This window comes from Cyphellophora attinorum (assembly GCF_001299255.1).
Source record: "Cyphellophora attinorum strain CBS 131958 chromosome Unknown Contig8, whole genome shotgun sequence".
NCBI classification, from domain to species: Eukaryota; Fungi; Ascomycota; class Eurotiomycetes; order Chaetothyriales; family Cyphellophoraceae; genus Cyphellophora; species Cyphellophora attinorum.
Genome location: NW_017253236.1, coordinates 170712 through 195973, shown reverse-complemented (window position 1 = coordinate 195973; position 25262 = coordinate 170712). Strand labels below are relative to the sequence as shown.

The 25262-nt window shown below is 53.3% G+C and overlaps 10 protein-coding genes across 10 annotated transcripts; 5 read left to right on the top strand and 5 right to left on the bottom strand.

Annotated features, from left to right (window-relative positions):
• Positions 1-192: 192 nt before the first annotated feature.
• On the top strand, positions 193-860 carry AB675_5354 (putative scytalone dehydratase; the record flags this gene model as incomplete). The annotated part of the gene is made up of 4 exons (XM_018145561.1): positions 193-229; positions 282-337; positions 385-426; positions 480-860. The coding sequence occupies 4 exons, from the start codon at positions 193-195 to the stop codon at positions 858-860; spliced, it is 516 nt and encodes a 171-aa protein (XP_018001948.1).
• A 1005-nt stretch (positions 861-1865) lies between these two features.
• Positions 1866-3181, top strand: AB675_5353 (Hippurate hydrolase; the record flags this gene model as incomplete). The annotated part of the gene is made up of 2 exons (XM_018145560.1): positions 1866-2202; positions 2250-3181. 2 exons carry the CDS (start codon positions 1866-1868, stop codon positions 3179-3181), a joined length of 1269 nt encoding a protein of 422 aa, XP_018002032.1.
• Positions 3182-3635: 454 nt separating this feature from the next.
• AB675_5352 (Peptidoglycan deacetylase) lies at positions 3636-4699 on the bottom strand (the record flags this gene model as incomplete). The annotated part of the gene is made up of 3 exons (XM_018145559.1): positions 3636-4016; positions 4076-4558; positions 4631-4699. 3 exons carry the CDS (start codon positions 4697-4699, stop codon positions 3636-3638), a joined length of 933 nt encoding a protein of 310 aa, XP_018001760.1.
• A 486-nt stretch (positions 4700-5185) lies between these two features.
• AB675_5351 (Alpha-glucosides permease MPH3) lies at positions 5186-7026 on the bottom strand (the record flags this gene model as incomplete). Its single annotated transcript, XM_018145558.1, has 4 exons — positions 5186-5364; positions 5417-6384; positions 6479-6726; positions 6775-7026. 4 exons carry the CDS (start codon positions 7024-7026, stop codon positions 5186-5188), a joined length of 1647 nt encoding a protein of 548 aa, XP_018001803.1.
• A 1573-nt stretch (positions 7027-8599) lies between these two features.
• AB675_5350 (uncharacterized protein) lies at positions 8600-9052 on the top strand (the record flags this gene model as incomplete). Its single annotated transcript, XM_018145557.1, has 1 exon — positions 8600-9052. The coding sequence occupies one exon, from the start codon at positions 8600-8602 to the stop codon at positions 9050-9052; it is 453 nt and encodes a 150-aa protein (XP_018001958.1).
• A 481-nt stretch (positions 9053-9533) lies between these two features.
• AB675_5349 (uncharacterized protein) lies at positions 9534-10565 on the top strand (the record flags this gene model as incomplete). The annotated part of the gene is made up of 1 exon (XM_018145555.1): positions 9534-10565. The coding sequence occupies one exon, from the start codon at positions 9534-9536 to the stop codon at positions 10563-10565; it is 1032 nt and encodes a 343-aa protein (XP_018001989.1).
• Positions 10566-12007: 1442 nt separating this feature from the next.
• AB675_5348 (uncharacterized protein) lies at positions 12008-13792 on the bottom strand (the record flags this gene model as incomplete). The annotated part of the gene is made up of 1 exon (XM_018145554.1): positions 12008-13792. The coding sequence occupies one exon, from the start codon at positions 13790-13792 to the stop codon at positions 12008-12010; it is 1785 nt and encodes a 594-aa protein (XP_018001929.1).
• Positions 13793-17504: 3712 nt separating this feature from the next.
• AB675_5347 (uncharacterized protein) lies at positions 17505-17840 on the bottom strand (the record flags this gene model as incomplete). The annotated part of the gene is made up of 1 exon (XM_018145553.1): positions 17505-17840. The coding sequence occupies one exon, from the start codon at positions 17838-17840 to the stop codon at positions 17505-17507; it is 336 nt and encodes a 111-aa protein (XP_018001937.1).
• A 605-nt stretch (positions 17841-18445) lies between these two features.
• Positions 18446-18850, bottom strand: AB675_5346 (uncharacterized protein; the record flags this gene model as incomplete). The annotated part of the gene is made up of 1 exon (XM_018145552.1): positions 18446-18850. The coding sequence occupies one exon, from the start codon at positions 18848-18850 to the stop codon at positions 18446-18448; it is 405 nt and encodes a 134-aa protein (XP_018001955.1).
• Positions 18851-24335: 5485 nt separating this feature from the next.
• Positions 24336-25133, top strand: AB675_5344 ([Pyruvate dehydrogenase (acetyl-transferring)] kinase 2, mitochondrial; the record flags this gene model as incomplete). The annotated part of the gene is made up of 1 exon (XM_018145551.1): positions 24336-25133. One exon carries the CDS (start codon positions 24336-24338, stop codon positions 25131-25133), a length of 798 nt encoding a protein of 265 aa, XP_018002101.1.
• Positions 25134-25262: the final 129 nt, after the last annotated feature.

The following is a 25262-nucleotide window of genomic DNA, read 5'->3' as shown; positions in this document are numbered from 1 at the left end:
TTTGCACACTCGAATCTCATTGCCCTGGCCTTCAAGAATGGCATGATGTCCTTCCGGTATTCTACGGTATATCCTGTCGGTGGGATCCTGACATACGATTCCAGCCTGCTTCCTCGTGCAGTCCATCTGAGATCACACGACTCGTGACTTTGCCCTTAGCACACTCAAATCTCGTTGCTTGGGTCTAAGAACATGGCACTCCGTCCTTCCGGTCGCGTGGATCCTGCGGGTGAGTCTACCCGTCTACATACTAAGCGAGCTGAACGAGAATTTCGTCGTAGATGCATTCGAAGTGCAAGCGCTTACCTTTGAGTGGGCTATGAGTTATGACACAAAGGTATACAGCTATTGCAGTCATGAAAGTGCAATGCTGAAGCAAGCCAGGACTGGAACCGTCTGAAAGCTATACTAGCTCCCAAATTGAATGTGAGATGTACCCGTACCGTGAAGGCTAGACACAAACTTGATGGAATCAACAGATCGATTACACCGACGTTGACGGGACAACCTTTGACAATATCCCACCTGAAAAATGGATTGAGCATTGCTCAAATCCACGTTTCCTAGGTGGCAACCGCATGTCGACGCAGCACTTCATCGGTGCTGCCAAATACGTCCAACTGACGCCGAACGAGATCCAGGCGGACTATCAGATTCGTGCTGCCCATGTGCGCTGGATGGATGATGCGAGGACGGTCGAGGGGCCAAAGGGCCATGGGCACGGACTCATGCGTCAGAATTATATCAAGATTGATGGGGCATGGAGACTTGCGGGCTGGAGACCCATTGTGCTTTGGAACGAGCACGATTTTGGTGAGGTCGTCCGGTTTGGGCTGGAGCAACCTGTGGAAAAGCTTTGAAATATCGGGGACGGTGGGTGGGGGGGGTGGGCTTGCGTGCGAGCCACCCCGGTCCCACCGCCTAAGGCGAGCGGAACGAGCGATTTCCTGGTCGCGCCGCAGGCGCTCCCCGCAGAGAAGTGAAGCGAGTACTGGAATGCGGGAGGTGGGACGTGAGTACCAGAATGTTTAGTGTTAGAGTGTAGGAGGTGAGCTACAGTAGTCACTATATATGTTTTTGGTTTTATTCTCTTCAAAGTTGTCGGTGCATACTACCTAGGTAACTCTTTGCCATGAAGGTATGCCCAACTCTTGACTCTTCTTGTTCTTTGGGTTGACGCGTTCAGCACCGCGCTGTAGTGGGTTATATCCATCACATGACAGTGATCAGATTCCCGCCTTTTTTGTAGACACGTACGGAAAATATTTCCAGCTGGACGTGAACTCGGATGAGTGCCTGTCAACGTACGCCGTTGTTGCGTGAACATAAGACATATCTCGTCGCTACCGACAGATCCACAGCCAGTCATGAAGAGGTTCGGCCGGAGCTAAGGCCGAGTTCCTTAATTAGCTCGAGGTCAATGCACCGCGTCAAACGGCTCGGCGTAAAGTAGCTGGAGAATCCACACTGCTCACACCGAGACGCCTGCGGGATACTCGTGCGAGTCTATCAAGGCCCTCATTACGAGCGGGAACGGACAAGATTGTGCGCTCTGCGTACAAGCGAGAGTGTAAAACCGTCATCAGAAATGCGGACGGAAAAGACAGATGCCAAGCAATTTCAGCTGAGGCTGTCAATTCCGCAGCTACCTACGACGAGGTCAGCACGCGAAGGATCATCAGTGGTAGAGGCGTGACCGGAGTGGACCTATGCCTACCTGAAACTATCGGAGCGTGCCATGCTTCAGCTCGTGTTTGAGCTGCTATGGACCACGGAAGGTGCCATGGCCTATTGTTGCGCAACTAGTGCACGAGGCTCCGTCCTTGTGCAAGTCGTCGTGCGCAACATCACTGCGACCTTCAAGCATGTCGAGTATTCAACATCTTGTCGAAGCGAACCGTCCAGGACTACAGCAGTATGAGGCGTTGTACAAAAAGCTTCATGCTAACCCAGAACTGTCGCATCAGGAGCGCGAGACATCAGCATTGATGGTAAAACACCTGCGAGGACTGAGCGATGAGCTCGATATCAGGACTGGCATTGGCGGCTTCGGGCTGATCGCCGTGCTACGCAACGGCGAAGGTCCAGTTGTATTGGCCCGCGCCGACATGGACGCACTGCCTGTGGCCGAGCAGACTGGACTCGACTATGCTAGCACCAAGTATGCTACTAGGGGAGAGAAGGAGACACCTGTCATGCACGGTACGCCAACTCCGTTGTGTCGTTGCTGGCAGACTGACATGAGATAGCCTGCGGCCACGATGTCCACACTGTGTGTCTGCTCATAGCTGCAGAGTCGCTCATCAGCGCCATGGGCCAGTGGACTGGCACCGTTGTGTTCCTCTTCCAGCCAGCAGAAGAGACAGGTGACGGCGCACGCGGGATGGTCGACGACGGCCTCTATACGCGCCATGGATGTCCTGTTCCGGATATTGTTCTTGGACAGCACGTTGCCCCCATCCGTGCCGGCGTCGTCGCCTCGAAATCTGGTGCCATCATGAGCTCCTCGGACAGTCTGAAGGTCACGGTGTTCGGTCGCGGCGGCCACGGAAGCATGCCGCATCACTGTGTCGACCCGATAGTCATCGCCAGTCATATCATTGTACGTCTACAGACTATCGTCAGTCGCGTCGTTGCCCCGGATGACGTAGCCGTTATCACTGTGGGAAGCATACACGCCGGTGAAGCCGAGAATGTCATTTGCGACCGTGCGACATTCTTACTGAACATCCGCACATTGAGCAAACCCGTCCGAAAGACAGTTCTGGAGCACGTCAACCGCGTCATTCAGGCGGAGTGCGATGCAGGATTCTGCGAGAAGCCCCCACTCATTGAGCACCATATGAGCATCCCGGCGACAGTGAACGCGGTGGAAGTTGAAGCCAAGATGCGTCAAACCATGGCGGATGTGTTTGGTCGAGCGTTCGTGACGGCGCCTCAAAGCGCTCTGGCAAGTGAAGACTTCAGCATACTTGCCGACGCAGTCGGGAAGCCGTATGTTTTCTGGCTTTTCGGTGGGACGGAGGCTAGTTTGTACGACTCGATGGCCGTCAGTGGAGAGTTGAGCAAGCTGCCGATAAATCACAGTGCGCAGTTTGCTCCGGACATGTCGGTCAGTTTGCGAACGGGTGGCGATGCGATGGTGGCGGCGGTGCTCACGTTCTTGACGTTGCGGGACTGAGTCGGAATGCTCGCCACTGTTGCACCGTGCGTGGGATCAGATCTTGCTCTCCGTCTGGGGTGCTCCCCCGAGAGCAGTTGCTGCGAAATAGGGGCCAATGGTTTGTCATGGGAGTTTGCTGTGTACAGTGATTAGACGAGTACTCGTCTATGTCTTCGCCACAAATCGCATACATTCTGGCGTGTACTGAAAGACTGCCGATATAGACGGAGGACATTTGAGCACGAGGCTGTCTCTACAAGGCTCCCGTCTCGATGGCGAGTGATCTCAAAACCACAAGATTGTGGTCCGGAGAGCCTTTGCGGTCGACATAGTCATAATCATCATGGAATACAAGTCCGTTCGGACCGACAGCACAGCGCATTCTTCGCAATTAACCGTGTCTCGAAGCAGAGCTATCCACGCATGCAGTCATCGGTATTGCAATGACGCCTCGCTCCTGGCAAGCAAGCCTCTAGGACTTCGCTGCGTCTTCCCTAGCCTTCGGCATCAGCGCGCCCTCCTCCGGCTTCGTCTTCGACTTGAAGTCGTCGCACATCTCAGCCATGGTGACCCACTCCACGCCCTCATGCTTGTTGATATGCTCAATAATCCTCTCATGCATGAGCAGCACATGCGGCCGGCCGCTAACATCCGGGTGAATAGTCATCGGAAAGATGAATTCGTCGTATTCGCGGTAGAAGTAGTCGAAGTGATCCATCCATAGCTGCTCGACATCACGCGGATTCACCCACCCGTGTGAGTTGGGTGCTTTCTTGATGAACATCATGGGTGGCAGGTCGTCGATATACCAGCTTGCGGGGATTTCAACTAATCCCGTTGGGCGGCCTTTGATCTGACCATGTCTGTTAGCATAGCGGTCCGTTGGCGCGCTACATAGCAAGTACCACTCACCAAGGGTTTCATCCACTCCTCTGCCTTCTTCTTGTAGTCGATCTTCGTCCACTCGTCACCCGTCCGTAAGTAGTAGGCTTGACAGTCGTGATGGCTCATGCTGTGGTCGTACTCGATCCCATACGATAGCAACAAGTCCGTCGCCTCCCGACTTACCTCCCACCAGGGAGCTACGCTGCCCCTCGGCGGCTTGCCACAAAACTCACTTAGCATGGAGTAAGTCTTGGCCAACACATCGCTTTGCTGTTCGAGAGACATGTCGACGGGGTTCTCGTGCGAGTAGCCGTGCAGGCCGATCTCGTGGCCCAGCGGGTCGTCGCGGATCATCGCACACTCTTCGGGAAAGGTCTCGAGGGAGTGCCCGGGGATGAACCACGTGCTGCGAATGTTGTACTTTGTGAAGAGTTTGAGGAGGCGGCGGACACCTAGGGTGCCGGCGAACATGCCGCGGGCGATGTCGTTTGTGGAGTCCTCGCCGCCGTACTAGAAGTTTGAGCAATGGTTAGAGGGAACATGGCATGAGGTAGGGGTCTGGGAGGAGGTGTGGAGGCATACGCTGCCTAGCCAGCCGGCAACGGCATCAATGTCGACGCCATAGGAGACGAGGACGCGCTTCTTGCCCATGACTATAATGTGGCAGCTGCGAATTTGCTATGTCGCGAGGGACTTGCACTCGTCGAGGACGTGTCTGCCGTAATCAGTAATCTTTGAATGCTCTTAGCACGAAGCCATGCAGTGTTATAGGGAAACAGGAGGATCGACGTCAGATGCTAAGCTCTCAAGCTGGGCCTCTGCATCATTGTGCCTCAAACGATCACAGGCTCGCGCGGTCATGCTTTCACGCAGAACTCCGCGGCTTGATTTGTGCATGCCTCGTTATCAGCATCATACAGCGTACCCCGGATCATGACGTGGAGCAGGAGTGAGGCCAAGGTGGAAGTGAGGGGAAGGTCGCGACAGCCTTATGCAGGGGCATATATTTATTTACGGCTGGATCACGTGTCTTGACTGACTCGACGCCTGTCTTTTGACTAAATATAGGGACAAGCAGCTTTCAAACTATGCTTGCGTCCAAATTTGATGGAAGGTGCATACCGAGGGCCTCTGCCACTACTCATCATCATTGACATCGATGTCCGACTTCTTCCACTTCCGAGCAGGGACCTTGCGTCGGAACAAGATGTCGATTTCTCGGTAAGACCGTCCTCTCATCTCGGGAAGCTCAAAGTACGCGACGATGAGACAAAATAGGCCTGTACCAGCCCACACGTAGCCGCATTTGCCGCCGACTGTATGCTGTAAGTAAGGTGAACGATGACATGTAGAAGCAGATGGACTCACGATCTCCGCCAGTTGGGTTGAGCATCCACGATGCAAGGAAAATACACGGAATCTCGACGATATAGTAGGTAGCACGCCCAATACCAGTAGTGAGTGGTCGAAGTCGAATAGCGGATGTCTCGCCAATGATGACCCAGGATGCTGGCGCCGGGCCCAGCGTGAACAGCACCGAGACAATCAGTCCAAGGGCAGCTTGCGCAAGCGATGCTGAAGCCCCTCCACCCACAGAAGCTGCTACCCCAAGTGCGACCAGCAAGATTGTGTTGGCGGCAGAGCCCCACAGGTAGATCGAGCGGCGTCCGAAGTACGATGTGAGAATCCAGGAGAGCATGACGAAAATCCATTGAAGCGCGGATGTGATGAGTCCGAGAGCGAATGCGGTATTGGTCGCAACACCGGCCTGTCTGAAGAAGTACACTGCCTGGTTGGCGATCAAATTGCCCGTAAGGTTCTGCGCAGCGTAAACACCACAAACAATGAGCGTGCGTCGGAGGTCGGTGCCCTTGAACAATTCCACGTAACTTGGCTGCTCTTCGGTTGTCTCCATGGCAATAACACGACGCATCATGGCCACTGTCTCCGTTGTGTTCAGTGCGGTCTTACGACCAAGGCGAGCAACAGATTTTGCGGCTTCTTCCATTCTGCCCTTGCGGACTAACCACCAGGGTGACTCTGGGGCGAGGAAGATGAGAATAGCCAAGGGCGTTGGGAAAATCCATTGCAAGGCGATCGGAACTTTGTAGGCACTCGGGCCATCGACAGTGTTGTAGCGGTACGTAACACCACCAACGATGATGGATCCTATAGCCCAGAACATTTGCAGCATCTGAGTTGCTGGAGCTCGGAGCTTGATTGGGACGATCTCACTACAGTACGCCGGTGCATTGGCGATGAAGATGCCCCACGGCAATCCTTCGAGAATTTGAGCCGCAAAGATGACAGGCATTGAGTTAGCAAAGAAGAAGATGCTAGGCAATTGTTAGCATGTTCCCACGCAGACCATCTACCAACGACATCTCAAGAAGCACTGGACGGGCTTTCATAACGTTGGAAAGGACTCACAAGATGAACGCATTGAGGAACATCAGTCCGGTGATTGTTGCCCAGCGGTAGCCGATACGACTTGTCAACGGTCCGGCCAGGAAGACTCCGATGAGAGCACCGAGTTGGCCAGAAATCTGGAGTGCTGATTGCCACTTCGTTACAATAACATATTCGTCCTTTGCGAGGTCGTGGACTCCATACTTCTGCTCGAAGGCAGGTAGGGCAACGAAGTTGCCAATCAAGAAGACATCGTACGATTCCATGATCTGGAATGGTTAGCATGCTACCATTCAAGAAAGAGTGGTTCGCCATACAATCGTACATGACATAACGAACGCCCAGAACGACGCCATAGGGTATGCCTTGACTGCTTGCAACACCGTCATGCGATGTTCAGCATTCTCGGCTTCGATCGCGTCGGCCTTGTAGTCGACGACACCCGCCTTCTCAGCATACACAGCTGATTGATCGACTTCCGGGTCATTTCGACCGAATGTCTTCTCATCGTGAACGTACGAGTGGTGAAGTTCCGGTTCTTGACCGTGCTTGATCTCGGATGAAGCCATATTGCTGGAAGGGCGGTGGGAGTCGAGTTGAGAAGCTGATTGTTCGCCCGCTTTGCCCGTCCCTTCAGACTTTATACACAATCAATTTAGCATTCAGATGCGGAGGAGTGGGTGTAGCCGTGGGGCAATGACGCGTTCTCCCCGTACCCCAGGCCCCCGAGAGCCGCATTTCCGTCTGACGAGTAGCATCCCGGTGGAAAACGTTGCATCGACTGCAGATCTGTTGTCTAGAGCCGCAATATCTAGCACTTCACGTGGCAAGTATATGGGAGGGATGGACAACACGTTGTCCTCCGTCGAGACGAGTCGATAGTGGCTTCGACGCCACCCTGATCATAGCTGTACGTGCGTCCCGCTCAGCCGCCTCCGCGGGCCAGAGCAGGGACACGGCGCTGCTATTCAAAGATTCAACGGTCAGCATGCTACATTGAATCGTTCCTGATGAAATAAGCAGCTAGGCTAAGCATCAATTTTAATGCTTGTCTGCGCCAGTAGCACTTCGGAACAATGTTTAGCGAATGCATGGCTCAACAGCCGACGATCTTAGGGCACCGTGGTGTGCTGATCCGACAGACTTTTCTGGGCGTTGCATCGCCTTTAAGCCACTTGATCGTGGGCAAAACCTTACCTGGGTACAGAATGTGACATCTCCAAGTGTCGAAGCAAATCTTGACCACCGGCTTACTTCCCAGGACGGACTTAGGTAGGTATACTGTTTTTTGAATGTTTGAGTCTAGGTACCTGAAGTCGAGTCGCGAGACTCAGCAATCGAGTAAGCTGTGTACGGCGCTTCAGTCACTCGTGCTGGGGAGCTGCGCCGTGAAGGTTCTCAAAAACAGGGCGTCTGTCGGGTCCCACGCAAGAGCTTCAAGGGCGAGAAGTGTTGCCCTGGCATATTCATCGCGTATGTGCAGTGAACGATTGCCAATTCTCTTGAGCAGGAAGACATTTGCATACTAGCTTCGACTGCGGGAAGTCGCACGTCCATCGCAACTCTTGAGCGATTCGGCAAGGGGCTATAATGTTGGTAAGTGTCCGTTGGAACAGACCAATGAAACAACAAGCCGCGCGATGGCAGCAGCGATTGAGTCTGCTCGGGCGAACCATGGTATGACTTGCGGCAACATGGTGAAGGCAAGCGCGATGATGTGTCGAGACTGGTCGCAAACCACAGCACGTCAATAATCGTCGAGGCGTACGGTCTGGGTCTTGGACCACTAGTGCACGCACGAACATTACGGCGTGCAACATTGACGCGTTTCTTCCATGATCCTACGCGCCTCTGGGGGAGGAAACTCACTGGAAACCCTCTCAGGCTTGCCTACTGCGCAGATCATACAGCAGTCGGCTGTGCCAGCTGATAGGATCTCCACCGTCGTGCATTGAAAGCGCTTTATCACAACTAAGCGGCATGTTTCTGTCAGAGGTGATTCGAGACCTTGAGCGTCAAGACCAGGATCTTTTGGTCGAAGCGCTCAGGTACCATTGCGAGTGGAATCCTCTATTTCACCGAAAGCTGCACAAGGCAATTTATCCAATGGAAGAGCAGAATTCCTTTGATGCTCGACCGGATATGCCGTCGACAGATCAGCTAGAGTCCTCCAAGAAACGCAAATCAGATGACACTGCTGCTGGACCATCGAACACGACCAAACGGGTGAAGCCTGTGGCCGCCAATTGCAGCAATTGCGGTGTACCCTTCGTGGCCGGCGACGACCAAGACGCACCCTGCCAGTACCATCCAGGTCATCTTGAAGCGCGCGACGACGACGAGGAGGACTTCTGGGCGGACCATGAAGAGGACCACTTTGGCGAAATCGACAGCGATGATCTCAAGGCCGATCTTACAGAGGGCTACAATTGGGATTGCTGTGACAAGAACGGTAGAACTGAGGGTTGCCTGAGACGAAGCGGTCATTCAACGGGTCGACCGATTGAGCAAGCCCGTCTGCAACGAATGGGTCTTAAACTCTCGAACGCGAACTTGGAAGTCGAAGATCGTGGCGCTCGGCCCTGGGAGGTATGAGAAGGACAATGCGATATCCCAGATGGCACTGGAAATAGAGGACCAGAACGAGTTCATAGCCTGGCACTCGATGGTGACGACCTCTCAGTCCGAAGACTACAGCATGATTGCATTCATTCGTAAACCTTGCAATAAGCCAAAGCATCTGTTCAGTTTGTTCGCAAGGCAGTTGTGTCCATGAGTCCCGGCACACTTCGTCAAAAAGCACGAGAGGACGAGGGTTCGAGATGAAGTTCTTAAGCCGATTGCCTAGCACAAAAGGGTCATCCTGTCCGGCCATTAGCGCAAGTGTCAGTTGTACGGGACCCGAGGACAATGCGTTCATTCACTCCAGGGCTGTTTACACGTTCGGTTTCAGACCGATTCAGGGTGTCCATCCGTCCATGTCCAGCTACATAGACAACAAGAGTCTCGGTCACTTCAAGTTCACATACGCTGGCTATTGACGTGAATGATACACTTACAGTTGCAGCTAACCATCATGTCCGTCGACGAATTACGGCAACACCTTGAATGTGTAGAGCAGGGCACACTGATCCAAGCGATTAATCTGATGTGCTCGGCGGACTATGACTTGTACCACAACTTGCACACGTCCGTCTACGCTGGGAACATATTGTCTGTGACGCTCAAGCCACCGAGCACGTCAACCGCCAATCTGAAGACGGACCCGAAGAAGCGCAAGTCAGACTACGATGCAACCCCAGCTCCAGTAACATCCAAGCGCTTCAAAGGACAAGTCCCTCGGCGCCCAAAAGCGCCTTACGCCCTCTACATGCAAAGTGCTCGTTGTCATATTGCCAGATCCCTCGGTGTCGCGGCCACGTCTCCGGAGGTCGCCGCTGAGGGCACCCGCATATGGCAAACAATGCCACAGGCTGAGAAGGTTGTGAGTCCATCTTCCTCTTCCTTTATTACGGCCTCAAGTAATCGTCCACAGGTCTGGGAAGGGCAATATCAGAAGAGGTTGGCGGAATACCGTGTCAAAATGGCTGCCTACGAAGCTGACCACGAGGCTCCCGTCGTTGAAGTTGATGCTACCATCCATTTGGAGAATTGCAGCTGTTGCGGTGCCGTCTTCAATATTAATGACCAAAAGGCTGCCGGCTGCGAATATCATCCGGGTGATCTCTACTTCGAAGATGAATTGGTTCGCGATCTACGTATCGACGCTGCGAAAATATTTGAAATGATGAGGAGCGGTCCAGAGCACTTCGACTGGTCGTGTTGTTACATGTCTGGCGAATACAAAGGCTGCACTAAAGCCGTCCGCCATTCGATCGGCGTTCTGAGTAGGCAAGTTAAGCTGGTTCGAGGCGGTTTGAAGCCACTCAAGACGAACCCGCGTGCCAAGCATTGCGGATATGGACAGCATAGGGGCCCGGTCAAGGACTCAGCACTGTCTGATGTGACAGACGACGCCGAGTCTAGCGCAGTCACATATGCATCGGACAGCGAGGACGACCGCCCGGGCTGGTGGCGCAAGCAGAGGGTAATGGACTCTCCGTCATGAGCCACAACGGCAGAGACAGAGTGCTTGGACGAAGCTGGAACGGATGGTGATGCGGGCCGTATGCAACGAGTTCTGGGCTGGGGGATATTCGCGGAGCGATGCTGTTGTGCTTGAGGGTACACTCAATGCGTCCGCGCATTGCTCAGCCTGGGCTGGGCAAAGCCTCGCGAAACCGATTCTCGTTTCCCCAAGTGACGAACATGACGGCACATATTTCCCAAGTTCAACACCGACGCCTCACTCTGCGACTACTCACTTCGAACTTCACCTGAAGGACCTCCAGCCTTCGAAGCTTTATCAATCAAACGCCAAAAACTTGAATCAAAACACACACCAAAATTCCCGTGATAAGGAAAATCCAAAAAGGTGCCGAGTTGTCTCATGCTTGTCGAACGAATACACCGTCCCTCCATGACCGCAACCCTCGTCAACACCGCTAGGATCCATCCCTACCTCACCTAACACCAACACGTACATACACAGCGAGACTTAACCGCAGGCAAGTGGGCATTGACGCCTGCTCTGCGGAGTGCCTGGTAACAGGGCTCTCTTCTCGTTGTGGATGTATGTGGAAGCGTTCAGGTGAAGTAGGGCGATCTTGGCACCGTTCGAGAGTTGCAAGATTGGAGTTGTGAGTGTCTTCCCGTTTCAAGTTCTTCACTTGACAATGGTAGCAGTTGTCAAGCGAGGGAGTTTGAAGGGTATTCGTCCTTGCGCGAGCGCTCGGTTCCTGGTGGAGGCTCCGTCCTTCATCTGAAAGAGGGCAGTGATGTTCCCTTGCACCTGCGGCCGCCACTAAGAACAAGGGTCTGGTGGAATGGCGTAAGTCAATGTTCTACGATTATCACATCAAGTGGGAGGTGGTTACGAGTTGCTGGCTATCTTTGGGATCTCTTCGCGCTTGTGGCATCTTCAGCCTCACCTCTAGGTGGTTTTATCTCTTCCTTGCCGGCTAAAGGCGTCGGTGGAAGGACGTTGCTACCGCATCATCTTTTTTATTTTGTTGCGGATGAAGCAAAGGTTGCGGATGAAGGAGAGGTTGCGGATGAAGGAGAATACACGCGACAGTATATTATAATGAACAAAAGACGACGCGCGAGCAGCAATTTAAAGGTTATCGAACTCGGATTATCTAATACAGGCATGATAATGCTGCACGGTCTCACGGCTGCAAATTCATTCATTCATTACATCTGTGAAAGACTGCGCGTAAGCTCGTGTATGTCAGCGCCCCTCTAAAGCGCTTCGTCGTCCTTCATGTCCTTAAGATTCGAGATTATTCGAAGAGCATGCGGCCTCGAGCCTCGGTACTATAGTGAGACCTCGCTCGCAAGTCCAGCCTCGAGACTCGGTACGAGAGTGACAAATACTTATGGACCATGCGCCCTCGCGCATCAGCGTAGCAACAGCGGCTCGCTCATCACACTCACTCACCTGTGGCCTTAGATGAAGCTGAGGACACCGGACGTCGCAATTGAAGCGTTGTCCAAGCCCTTTGCAACACTCTTGCCCTCCTTACGCCAGCGATCAGCGACTGCAGCGTCCGTGGTGACCACAATATCGATCGCAGCGCGCAACAGCACAGACTCAGCAATGGCCTCACTCTCGACCCACTCCTGGAACTGTGCTGGATCAGCGCCTTCCATGACGATTTTTTCGCCGCTTGAACGTTGCAAATGAGCTCGCGTAAAGCGGTACACCTTTGCCAGCACCGCCTGTGGAAATTGGAAGATTTGCCGGAAGTGCGAGGCCGACTTGACACCGAGTAATTCGTCCAGACGTGACAAGCTTTTGCAGTTGGAGAGCTTCGCTTCGATCTGGCAACTTAGATCTGGACTTCTGTTCTCGATGGCGTCTCCTTTGCGCATGACGATGTTAAGATTGCCGATGATGGTTGCTTGAGCGAGTCTGGCGTTGATGAACGAGGCCCGAAGTTGTTTGAGTTCATTTTGCTCGCGAGTCATGACCGCAACATCGCTCTTGAGGGTCGCCAGCTCTTGATGGACGTCACTCGTGCCATCGTTGGCAGTCGCAACCTGTCGGACGACCTTGGTGATCGATCTCTCATTCGAAATCTGGGCATCCTTCAGCACAGCAATATCAGCCTCCAGATCGGATCTCGCATCCTCCAGCTCGAGCCGCCCATCCTTCTCGGCAGCCAAGTCATGCTCGAACTGTCGCCGATCATTGATGCTCGATCTCTTGTGGAGTGCGAAGTCGGCCTCGAGCGCGAGTCTCGCAGCCTCCTCGATTTTGATTGCATTCTCCACAGAGGCCACCTTGCCCTCAAGTGCAATTCGAGCATTCGTCTCGGACGCTAGCTTGGTTTCCAGTTCAAGAACTCGGAGATGAAGGGTACGATCTTTTCTCTCGCGTGCGACTCTCGCTTGCTCTTGCATAGCCGAGTCGCGCTCGAGCTTGTTGATAGCTATAGACGCGGAAGTCTTTGATGATTCGAGAGTAGTCAGACGTGAGTTCTGGGCGCTGTTGAATGCTTCTTGCTGGACGCGAAAGCCGTGGTGAACCTCGTGATTGAACTGGAAGACTGAAGCCGCCACTCCCAAGTTGTCGATTCTGGACTTCAGAGCTGCAGCTTCTGATAGCTGTTCTTCGTTTTGTAACGCTTGCTGCTTTTCTCTGGCTGCTCGCTGCTTGTCTTTGGTCGCCAGCTCGACCTTCAGATCGTCGAGGTCAAACCTCACAGCGTTGATGCTCGCGTTCATGATCACTCTTGCAGACTCCTGCTTCGTGAGTTCACGACCCTGAAGCTCGATCTGGTTATGGTTCTCGTTTATGGCCTGGCCGTGAGCGTTGACGGTTTTCAGAACAGACGAAAGCTCTTGCTCGATTACATCAAAAGTATTCTTGACATGCTGTCGGGTCAGCTCCTCCATGTCAACGTCGGCACCAGGCTGAGAGCCGGCCTCGGCGTGAGGCACGCCAAAGCTACTGTATGGAGGAATGGACCAGTTGACAGCGCGATTGCCCGCAGGTCGTATATTGTTATCAGTGCCCTCGAAGCTACCGGTCGGAACAGGGTGAATGTCAGGGAAGTGTTGACTGGTCGCAGGAGTCGAGCTGTTCTGGTTCAAGGTGAAGGAGAAGGCGGGCTTAGTCGAAGTGTCGTCCAGGAATGGCTGAGCTTCACTCATGTGCGTTTCGATCGACTGTGGAATCTCTGCTGACGGGAACATGACGCCAGGTCCTCGTGGTGTTGGGTGTGACATGTTGTAGCTTTGAGTTGCTTCGGATGTGCCAAGCCAGGTAGGTGAGAGCCGACGGCGACATTGTTCGGCAGGAAAGGACCGCCAGCAGCAGTGGAAGGGGCAGAATTATTGGTAGCCACCGGAGCAGATGACGGAAGAGTGTCGTTGGAGGTTGGGACTTTTGGGGCCAACGATGTCAGACCGAATGCAATCGGCTGCTGTGAGACAATTGTCGGTCCTGACACGTTGATGTCCATCGCGTCGCCTTGCGCCTGCATAGTCTGTGTCGAATCATTGGTGAATTGACCACTCGATTCGCTGGTGCTCATAGAAGGTAGAGGTAGCTGTGGAATAGAGGTGCCAGCAGACGGTTGCTTGTGCTTGCGGAATCTGAGCATGGTTCGTGTCATGCCGAGTGGTGTGTTGGAAGTGCTTGAGCTTGGAGAGGGCGCATTCGTATTGGTGCTGTAGGCTCCTTGGAACGTATCAGCAAGCGAGTCTAGCTGCTGGGCTACTTGGGGGCTACCTTTGCTGGCTGACGCAGACCCTGTGCTCGGCTGAGAAGCTTTATGATCTTGGTTGTTTGTATCGCATGTCTGAGCAGCGATGCCGGTGGTCTGAAAGGAGGCCATTGGAGGTGTAGGAGGTGCAGCTAAGCAATGAGGGTCAGTCAGACTGTCGCACGGGTGCGGACTACGATGGACATTCGGGACATTGACAGCGGGATGGGTTCGAGGGCAGGCAGATAGGAACGCCATGTACATCGACAACATGTAATGATAGCAGCATACCGAAATTGAACGTGTCGTTTGTTGAATTTTGCCGTCTCGCTGGCTTTACCAACTTCGACTTCCCGAGGCGATCCATCATAACCATTGCGTCTGCTGACTGGGGCGCCCAGCTAATAATACAATCAGTAAAGCAGTCAGTAGCGAAGAGAAAGTCAATTACCATCCAAGTCACGGTAAAAACCGAGGTGTCGTCTCAATCAACGTTGGCGAAAAGACAGCGTTTTCTATCGCAAGAAAGCTTTGAAGAATGTTGTAAATCGAAGAAAGAGCGAGACGAGGTCGACGTGGATGCCTGCAGTCGCGACTCTGAAGCTCTTGGCGCGACCAGAGAAGGCATAGCTGCCGTTGGCCATGGAAGCAAGTGTTAATCTGTGAGTAGCCACGGCAAGTGACAAGTGACCAGTATACGTTATTCTAGTGCCGGGCATGGACGGAGACTTCAGCTCCTGTGGCATCTGCGCCAAATCCGGTTGAAATGCTACCAGGACGGGGACGAACCTCGGATAGGGTGCAAGTCACCAGTCGGAAGGGCATCGCAAGTTGACACGGCGCTCATGGCGCCGGACTCTAGGCGTCGTCCAACTATTCAGTTCTCCCACAGCCTGACGATGCCCACAACTCACGCAACGCTTCGGAATCTTGACAACAGCAGCCAAAGTCGTTTCAAAGTCAGGGATGGGACAAATCGACTGCTTCAAACTTACTTACGCGTGCTTATCGTCCTTAGTCGCCTCCAGTAATTCAGTAGAGCGTTCAGCTTCCTCAAAAATCGACTTGGGCGACAATGTTTGATTCGTCAGTACGATGGCAGCCCATCTTCGTCAAGTGGCAGATCTATTGTTGACCATAGTTCATCTTGGCGACGCCCTCACCGACCTGCACCCATCTAACAGAGGTATCACCACGGTGCCCCGACGCGTTTCCTAGGCTCATCACGTCCGTTGAACAGGCTTTGAGAGGGTGGCAAAGGCGTACTGCAGGATCGATACTGCACAGAAGCCATGGCGCCGCACGAAAAGCGCCCAGCTACGTGCCGCGTCCTACACTGCGATGCGTACAGCGCGAGGTCAACAATTCCAACGATGACCAAAGTCAATGGGACGAGAGCACCAGCAACGCCAGACGTTGACGTGTTGTGCTTGAGTGGAGTGAATGCCTCGCCAAGGATTGCGTGTATGGGCATTGATTGGCTGGGGTGCTCGAGCACCACTGCAGGCGGTCTGCCTTGTTCTGCACCTCACTGCCTCATGCTTCTGTCCCGAAGGAGCACGCTCCTTGTATCTGCAGCAGACGCGATCGCCAGAAAATACGCGAAGAATTCCGATAGGCACTTCTCTGACTGTGTCCCGCTACAAAATGCCGGGCATAACACCGTGCCGGCATTCTGGTGCTGCGCGCAGTCACCACTAGGCTGGCACCCAAGCTATCTGATAGCACTGCCATGTGACAAGGAGCAAAGCCATCTCCAGCCGTCGAATCCATAGTCAACAAGTCCTGAACAATCATTAATGGCACTCCAGCAAGCCCCACGATTCCACCAACAAGCTTAGGCCCATCCGTCCATCATCCATTTTCCTACTCCCACAAGGCTCACTCAAATGCCCGCATCGACCTATCCGCTGCATTCCACACTTCCTGCATCGCCTGCACTCTCCGCTCACTAGCAGCCAGAAGCTCGTTCTTGTGTTCGTACTGCCGAAGGAGCTGGGCCAACTCCTGGGTCTTTGATTCATGTGTATTGCGAAGCTCTGAAAATTCCTTGGCCTTGGCGTCACACTCTTCACGAAGGTCGGTGCATTGCTTGGTCAACTCCCTGCACTTGGCGTCCAATTCGCCATTCTGGCGACGCAGGTCTTCGTTGGTAGCCTCCCCGCGTCTGATTGTGTCGTCACGGTTCTGGGTCACCCTGTTCGCGGCCATCAATCCTTCCCTAACGGCATCATACTCTGCGTCGCTCCATCGTAGGGGAGTAGCACCGAACAACCGCCCGCCTGACAACTGCCGGAAAGGCTGACCGTCGCGCCGTTGCCTGCGAGTGAAGTCAGGATGCATAGCAGCTGTCGATACACTGGCGAAGTCGACAGCTATCTTGTGTCTGACAGTGTCTTAGTCGGGAATGATAAGTGCTTGGGGCCACACTAACACTCTCTTTTTTACTGACTAGGGGTTGGTAATGATGGTCAGAGCACTTCGTCGAATACACACTCAATACCGGCGGGTTGGGGGCTCGCAGGCAGATCCGTGTGACTGGCGGCTTCGGAAGGAATGAAAAAGAATGAGCGAGGAGTGGGAAGAGATCCAGGGTCGCAAGTGAGTTTTGACCCCATCGCTTCATCCGGAAGATGAAGAACCTGGCCCAGGGCAATTACAGCGTACCAGATTGGGAAAGGTTTATCTCGAAATACATTGAAGCGTTCCGAGACCTATCATTTCCCACAGGACGAGACCGAGAGAGCGACCCAGGAACATTCACTGTATACTTGATCAGAAGTGGTTGAGATCAAGATCTATCGAAGTGTCCCGAGACGCATCGTTCCCCACAGGCCGAGACAAAGAAAGTTGCCCAGAGCGGTCACAGTGTGGCCACATTGGGAAGGGTCGATCTTAAGATATCGAAGCCTCCCGAGACCGATCATGTCCACTTCCTTGGTGCAGGACGAGGCCGAGAAAGTCCCGGAATCGCTCACTGTGCACTAGATCAGCAAGGACTGGGATGAAAATCTATCAAAGTCTTCTAGGACACATCGCCTACCAGAAAGCGAAGCAAGGAAATTGGCACGGAGCAGCGGAGCGTACCAGCTAGCAAAGTGATGCACCAATACACAGCACACTCTTCTGAGCCCATCACGGCATCATTGCACCCTCTCTCAAATCATCTCTACGTTCAAGGCCCCAAAGCTGGATCATCACACCCTCAAACACCCCAACACCACCCCCCCACCCTACATCAACTTCTTCACCGCACTCCACCTCTCCCTCAACCTCCTCAGCTCCTCCTCCACCCCACCCAATTTCTTCTGCGCGGCAGTCAGAAGCCCCTTCTTGTCCTCATACTTCCCCCACAGCTCTCTGTATCGCTTGGTCATCTCCTCGACCCGGGCCGCCAACGTCTTGTTTTTGGCCTCCAGATCCTTCACCTTGTTCCGCAGGTTGTTCAATTCGGTCAGCGGTGTTGTGTTGCGGTGTGCATGTGCGTGTCGTGGAGCTGCTGGGGTTTCAGGGGATCTTCTGGCGCGGTGAGCGCCGGCGTGGGCCCGCGGGATTGAGAACTGGGACATGGTCGGGGTTGCTGGGGGATGGAGGACGGAAGCTGTTGGATTCTGCAGGCTTGTTAGTCAGATGCTCACAGAAGGTCGACTAAGGGAGTGCAATTCTCTCACCTGCTTGGCACGGGTCGGTACAAGCTAGACTCAGTGACTTCCTAAGACAGAATCAATGTCTGTACGTTGGCGAGCCGGATAATGCTGAACTGAATGGCAGGTCGGCTTTCTGGTGGGCAAGTAAATAGTGACAAGAAAGGAACAGGAGGAGAGCGCTGCAGGTGTGTATATATACAATCAAATTCCCCGCTGGACACGAACGAAGTGGTCTGGAACAATCACCGTGTACCGAACTGGGAAACGAAGACACCAATACATATCAGAGCTTCCGAGACCCATCACACCTATACTACACACGTTATCTCAATGTCGACCATGCATCCGAGACCTTCAGAAATGAATCAACACCTGCACAGCCTTGCCAAATCCCACCCACATCTCTGCACCACCCCAGCTATTACGTTATACCCAGCACGCAACCTATCCAGCTCCTTCCGCAAAACCACCACTTGGTCCTCGGCATCCTCGAATGACCATACCCGCCTTCTCGACGTTTCCGACCATTACTCGTGCATTTGCACCGCCCTCTTCACGGCGTTCCAACCCTCACGCAGACTATCAAGCTCCGTCCGCAAACCCTGCATCTCCTCTTCAGCATCGACATAAATCCTCTCGAAGCTTTGACCGACCTCCTTCAAGCAGTTGTTCGTTGCCCGCAAGCCCTCGTTCATCGTCTTCAGCTCGGCTTTCTCCTTCTTCAACTCGTCATTCGTCCTCGTCAACTCGTCGATCGTCTTCCTCAAGTCTGCAACAGTAGCTTCGAGATCCACGTTCTTGCGTCTCGAACGGACCAACGCGTCGTGAATGACAATCTCGTGTGTGGTGCGTCGTCGAGTGGGAATGCCGTCGCTATCTCTTCCGGCTCGCACCAGACCCGGAAAGGGACGCTCCCAGGGTTCGAGAGACATGCTTGGCGTTGCTGTTGATGAACCGAGTGCTGGTATCGATATCTGAGACGATGTTAGCCAAAGTGTTCCGAGAAGCCATTGCACTGGACCTCGCTGACATGTTGCGGTGTGATGAAGCCGCCAGAGAGTGTGGCTACTCGGTGAGGAGGGAGAGAGAGGAGATTTCTCTCAAGGGGCACGTTCGCGCTTTTAAGCGCATGGGGCGAAGCCATCTGCTGAGGACGAGGAGCCGCGGGTCAGTACTCACCCATACTGCGTCCTTCTACAGCTGCAAAATCAAACAAAGAAAACGTCCCGAAGCAATTACCATTCCCGAAGGCAGAAGCCAACTTATTCGAATACCGCCCAAGCGCCCGAGACCATGCAATTCCCATTGCCAAAGAAGAGCTCCTAATGGGACGAGTCAATTGGGTCGAGATTAGGTTTGCCTGAAGCATGTTCCGAAGAGGCAATCCGATCATGAAAATGTGGCATGCGGTGCTAATTGAAGTCGGTACTGGTGGTGATCCATCTAGAGCTTTTTGTCCATTGAATCGCTGCGTCTTATCTGTGTATATGCCCTATTGATGCATGAGCTTACCATCCTGCTTGCCTGTCGAGGAAATCTCACTCCAAGCGGCCTGCGGCAGTCAGTGCTCTTTTGCCTGCCCAATGTGCCTATGCTAGCTTACAGATGCTGGCTTCTTGCCCGCTCGGACCTGCCTCTTTCTCGGACGCACTTGCCGTCCACCTGTCTCAGGTACCTCGAAGCTGCAGCACCGTGTCTACCGGATGAACATGCCTTCAGCTCTCGACCACAGACTCTTCGGCGCTTTCGACACGTGGTCCAGTCCAAGCAACTCCTCGCCCACGCTTCCCTCCCCAACCACGTCCAATGGCACATCTTCCTCCTCAAGGTACTTCGGCTTGGCATACGCCCCTCTTGGCACGATCGCGAACTTGATATTTGCCAACAACTTCCCTTTGATCCCCGTCCTCTTACTGATTCGTTCCCTCATCTCAGAGGTCTTCTCGCCAGGTTTCAGGAAGAACTTGAAGGGCACGCCGTGAGGCTTGTTGGACTCTTTATCGAAGTGGTAGCAGTAGATCATTCGATCGTTCTCGGTGGCATTGAGTTCGTCGTCGGGTATTCGTTCGGCGTAGAGAGTGGTGAATTCGTTGATGCCAACCACGTTGAAGTCTTCGGCGAGTTCTTTGTGTATTCGGGCGCTGTGTACTTCGAAAACACGGATGTACCGGGCATTAGCGTCGTCGAGATTGAGTTTTCGGGCTAGTCCGGTGATCAGGTCACCAATAGTGCCGTTCTTCGGGACGAGCACTTCGAAGAGTTCCTGGTGTTGTCAGTCAGGGAAGCAGAGTTTGGTGAATGCACATACCTCTTTGTTGATGCCTTCGCTAAGCCATGAGACCTTCATGGTTTTCTTGGTTTCGAAATCGGCAAGACTTGTTTCGAGGACTTCGTAGTATAATACGTCGGATCGATGTGTTGAGTAGCCGCCGTAAGTCGAGTATTGCGCGTGGAATATTTGGTTGAGCGTTTGGTTGAGATTCCGCTTGACCCATGCCTTGGGCTTATTCGTCGATGTGTTGACTGTCGCAAAGCGCAGATGTGTAGGATCTATCCGCAGATGTTCCGCGACCTTGGCCGACATTTGATCGTAGGTCATCTTCTTGCTCAAAGTCAAGGTAAAGACGTCGCCATCGAGGCCGGGCCGTGGATGGAATGCAATGCTCGTTCTATTGAGGAGAAAGTCGTAGTACTGCCGGGCGTCTGTGTATGCAACAGCAGGTTGATCTGACTCCGAGAAATTCTGCTGGAAGCAAATGATATCGCCGTCCTGAATTTCCGATTGATGGAATGTCTGCTTAGGTTTCATTGCTTCAATCATCGCGGCTTTGATCTCTTCGAAGAGCAGTAACGGCGTACTCGAGTCCCATTGCATCAGAGCGTTGATTTGAGGTGCAATATCGGCCACCTTGTCGTTCTTACGGACATAGACATGGCCGACACCGGCGAGAGTCTGATTCCGGACGTCGAAGTACTTCAGGAAAACCAATATCTGACAGTTCGGGCTGGTAGGGTTGGGATCTGGGAAGTGAACTTGACCATCTTCTGATCGTGGATAGCTCTCGGCCCATACATAGAAAGGCTTTCCCCTTGATCCGTACTTGTCTGTGGCTTCTTGCATGGTGATGTCGTTTTCTCGAATGGGCTGATCGGGTCGATTGGTCTTATTTTGTCGTCCTACCATCGACCAGAATCGGACTTGATCAGCATCCACACCCAGATCTTCTGCTACACTGGCCGCGAAGTCGCTGACCTTTGAAGTCTTGAGTAACCGATGCACGGTCGGAGCGTAGCTCTCACCAGCATCGGTTTCGTAATTCGTCAAGTCGAAACCAGTATGGGTCTTGAACGACTTCTCGGTAATCAAGCCGACATGAAGGTAAAGGTGCTGCTCTTCACGCTCCTTCTTCTTTCGCGCCAGCTCAGCCTGCTCTTCTGTTATCCGCTGCTCGATGTGAGACGGAATGTCGTTCTCTTCTACATTAATGAAGACCTGATCGAGTCGACTTCTTCGGATATAGACCAACATGTAGGCATTCATCGAGCGCTTAGTCGAGTAACCACGCATATATGGTTGTCTTTGGCCGATGCCGCCGTTGGCCACATTGGCATACTCGCCGCCATAGTTTTCCTCGAGCACGTCTCTTAACGTAGCCTTTGTGACTCGGTCATCATCGAATTTGTAGAAGTCGCCGCTTTTGCTCGGTTTCAGGTAAGCGTAGTAATGACCCGCGTTGAAGTCACCACTGTGGACCAGGACACTGTGAAGCTGGTATACCCAAGGCTCATCAGTGCTAGCTCTGGCTTCCTCAGACAAATACGGGCTCGCATCGAACTCGTCGGGGAACTCGTGTCGATCGTTGACTTTCATCATGGCGTCTCGTTGGATGTCGTACTCGAAGCGTTTGAGTTGTAGGTGAAGAACAGGAGGGAAACTCTCGAAAATGACGCCTTTCCGAGCGTCTTGGAGCTTGTGGGGCTCGCCAGCATCGTATTTGTTCTCGCCTTCTAATGTTTCAACCTGGATATAATCTCGGAAGCTTTCGTCGAGATTCTTGTTGCCCCGAACATTCAGCTGGAGGTCCCAGAATTCTTCAATCCGTGAAGATTCGTAGTTGACGTTGATGCACGATATGTATGTCTTCATCTTCCCAACGAACAGGTCCGGCAGTGTCCTCTCGGCTGGCGTGCCTTGCATCTTCTTTTCTAGGACATCCATCAAGATTCGTGATAGCTCTTGGACATCTTGTTGCTCGAAGATCTGCCCTCTGTCCCAGCCAAACGATGCGGTCAGCTCAGTGGTGGCGACTGCAAGCTTGTCCTTTTGAAGTCGGTAGAACAGCCTTTGTAGCGTCCAGGCGCTGTTGCTCCTTGTCGACTCTGACTCTGTGGGTATTTGGTAGACTGCTTTGCGGAAGGCGTTTGTGAAGTACAAGGACTGTATGAGAGAGTTGAGGTAACACGTGGCACCTTGATTCTTCATGCCTACCATGCCGGTGGTCTTCTTGGAATCGTAGCCTTCAAAATTGTGCCACAGGACGCCAGTGGGATCTTTGAGGACGCGGACGTAGGCGGTGACCATGGCTTCGTCGTTCTCGACCAGGGTCCTGTCACTCTCTTCCCACTTCTGGTGAAATGCTTTGCGTAACTCCACAAACCGCGTGAATCCCCAGTCGCCCTCCTTTGCATTGAAGCGGTGGTTGGCATTTTGAACTCGATACAGACTCGGGTCTTTTGGGTTCCACAAAACGAGGCCGAATTGAACGCAGGCATACCAATCTTCGGGCGGCTCACCATCGTAGCCATGTTCGAGGTAGAAGGAAGCGCAGTCGACCTGATTGCCGAGTGGGAAGAAGAGAATCCGCCATGGTGAGCCACCACACTGGAAAACCGGTCCATGCTCTTTGCGCTGCATCTGCCGCCAGCCCTGGATGTGCCATGTGCTGTGTGTTTCATCGAGGGTCTCGAGACCTTCTTTGTCTGTCAGGACGTGATCTTTCATGGTCTCATCTGGTCAAGTAATCAGCAATGGCATCTCGACGCCGCAGCATAGGCAACATACAATCGTCAGCTCGCAGGATATTCTCAGCGGCGGCATCCTCGGAATGCTCGTCGGCGGATATGTTAACAACATCGTTCTCTTGTTGATTGAATTGTTCATAGCCATCAATCATCATGTCAGGACCGGCCAACTGCTCGACCTCGAGCGGCCGCATTTGGTCAGTCGATTTTCTTGGGCGGAAAGACAGATTCATCGGGATTGATTATATTGGACTCACGTTGTCCATGCTGGCCACAGCCAGAGGCTACCCGAAAGATACAGATTCTTCTGCCTTCCCGAAGCGTGCGTGGGATTCCAATCGGTAACAATTGTAGTGGCAGTCGCGGTGTCGAGAAAGCGCAACTGGAACGCGGGGCCCGCTGACGAAGCCAAAGTCTATGGGCAGTGGCGAGGGCTGCCTAAGGATTGCTTATGAGGGCGACAGTGTTTGCATAGGACACAGCTGCCGTTGACTAAAGCTTGTGCTCTTGTTTGGGACAATCAAACGCAGGAACAAGTGACTTGGAAGTCATTCAGCACGTCGTTCGTATCGGAGGCAAGTTCGGAGTCGCCAATGACGACTGCGCGCATCCGCACCTCACAGTCACAATGATCTGCAGTGCATCTGCCTCTTCACTCACCCACACCTCTTGAACCCTCTTTACCTCGACTATACACCTCGCTACATCGGAAGTCATCAGTCTGTCATGCAGTAGCCTGTAGTAGCTCGACTTCCCATGCGCGCAGCGACAATGTCATTTGAAAGGCACGCGAACAGAAATCGATAGCCTGCGACCAGCGCAGCTATGCCATGAGATGCTACAGGCGCGATGTGTTAGACGGCCATCTCTGCTAGGACGTGTACAGAGATCCTGGCAGCCAGGACTGTCGAGATGGACATCGTCGGCATCTACGTCGCCGCCACCATGGAGACCAGCCGCAGCTTTGGATGAGTACGAGAACCCCGCAGTCACAATGAGCGAGGGATGACTGACGACGAACACAGCTGGGTGACGCAGCCAATACGGCCCATCAGTCTACGACAGCTCTTCTTCTTCGGTCGAACACTTACTGAATCACGACTGCTGAGCTCTGCCAACTATGTGCGCAACGAACTACCAACCCGCCTGGCCCACCGACTGCGGGAGATGCAGCGCCTACCCTACGTTGTCCTTATGAACCCACACTTGTCGCTAGTCTACGAGCTCTACTACAAATCGTTCGAGACCTACCGCCGTGTCCCACCCATCCGATCACCAGAAGACAACGACCAATTCTGCAAGGTCATCAGTGAGAGCCTGAGAGAGCACCTGGCCGTCATCCCAAATCTGGTGATGGGTGTCCTACAATGCCACGATTTGGTGCCGCACGACGTTATGGACGCCTTCGTGCAAGCCATGCTCCGAGCTCGCATTTCGAGACGAGTCATCGCAGAGCAACATCTTGCCCTAACGGAGACCTTCAATTCACCTTGGCATGTGCCACGCCCGAGCTCCGAAAATGACTTCGTTGGCGAAGTGCTGTTGAGATGTAACGCAAAAGAGGTAATCGAGCGGTGCGGAAAGATCGCGCAGGACATATGCCGATCGCCAGAAGCCGGCGGAGGACAGGTGCCCGATATCAAAATCCTAGGACATACCAATGCCACCTTCCCGTACGTTCTGAGCCACCTGGAGTACATCATCAGCGAGCTCCTACGCAATTCCATCCAGGCTGTGATGGAGACCAACGTCGGCAGTACATCAAAGCCGGAACCAATCGAAGTCCTGATCTGCGAGGCACCGCAACATGTCGTGATTCGCATTTCCGACCGTGGTGGCGGCGTGTCACGAGACTTGCTCCCTTACCTCTATTCATTCACTAAGGGACCTAGAAGTTCCAGACGGCTCGAGAACTTTGGACAGGTGCCAGAGCTGGCCGCCACTGTCAACGAAGTGACGCCAGCATTAGGCGGCAAGAAGAGAGATTCGTCTCTGGGAGCACTAGCATCAAGACCACCGAACATGAAACTAGGGATGGGTTTGCCCATGAGTAAGGTCTATGCCGAGTACTGGGCCGGTGGACTGGAACTGCACAGTCTGGAAGGGTACGGGGTTGATGCCTTTTTGCAGATCTCGAGACTGGGCAACCAAAACGAGCAGCTCACCTCGAGAGCAAGCATCGATGCTGTGTAGTGGCTGCAACGCGTGTCAGTAAGGACAATCATCGATGTCATGGCGAACTCGAAAACGAAGGATCGCAAATCAGATAATGCCTGCTCCACATACGCTACCAGCAGCTCATAAAAGAGGCGGTTGCGAATC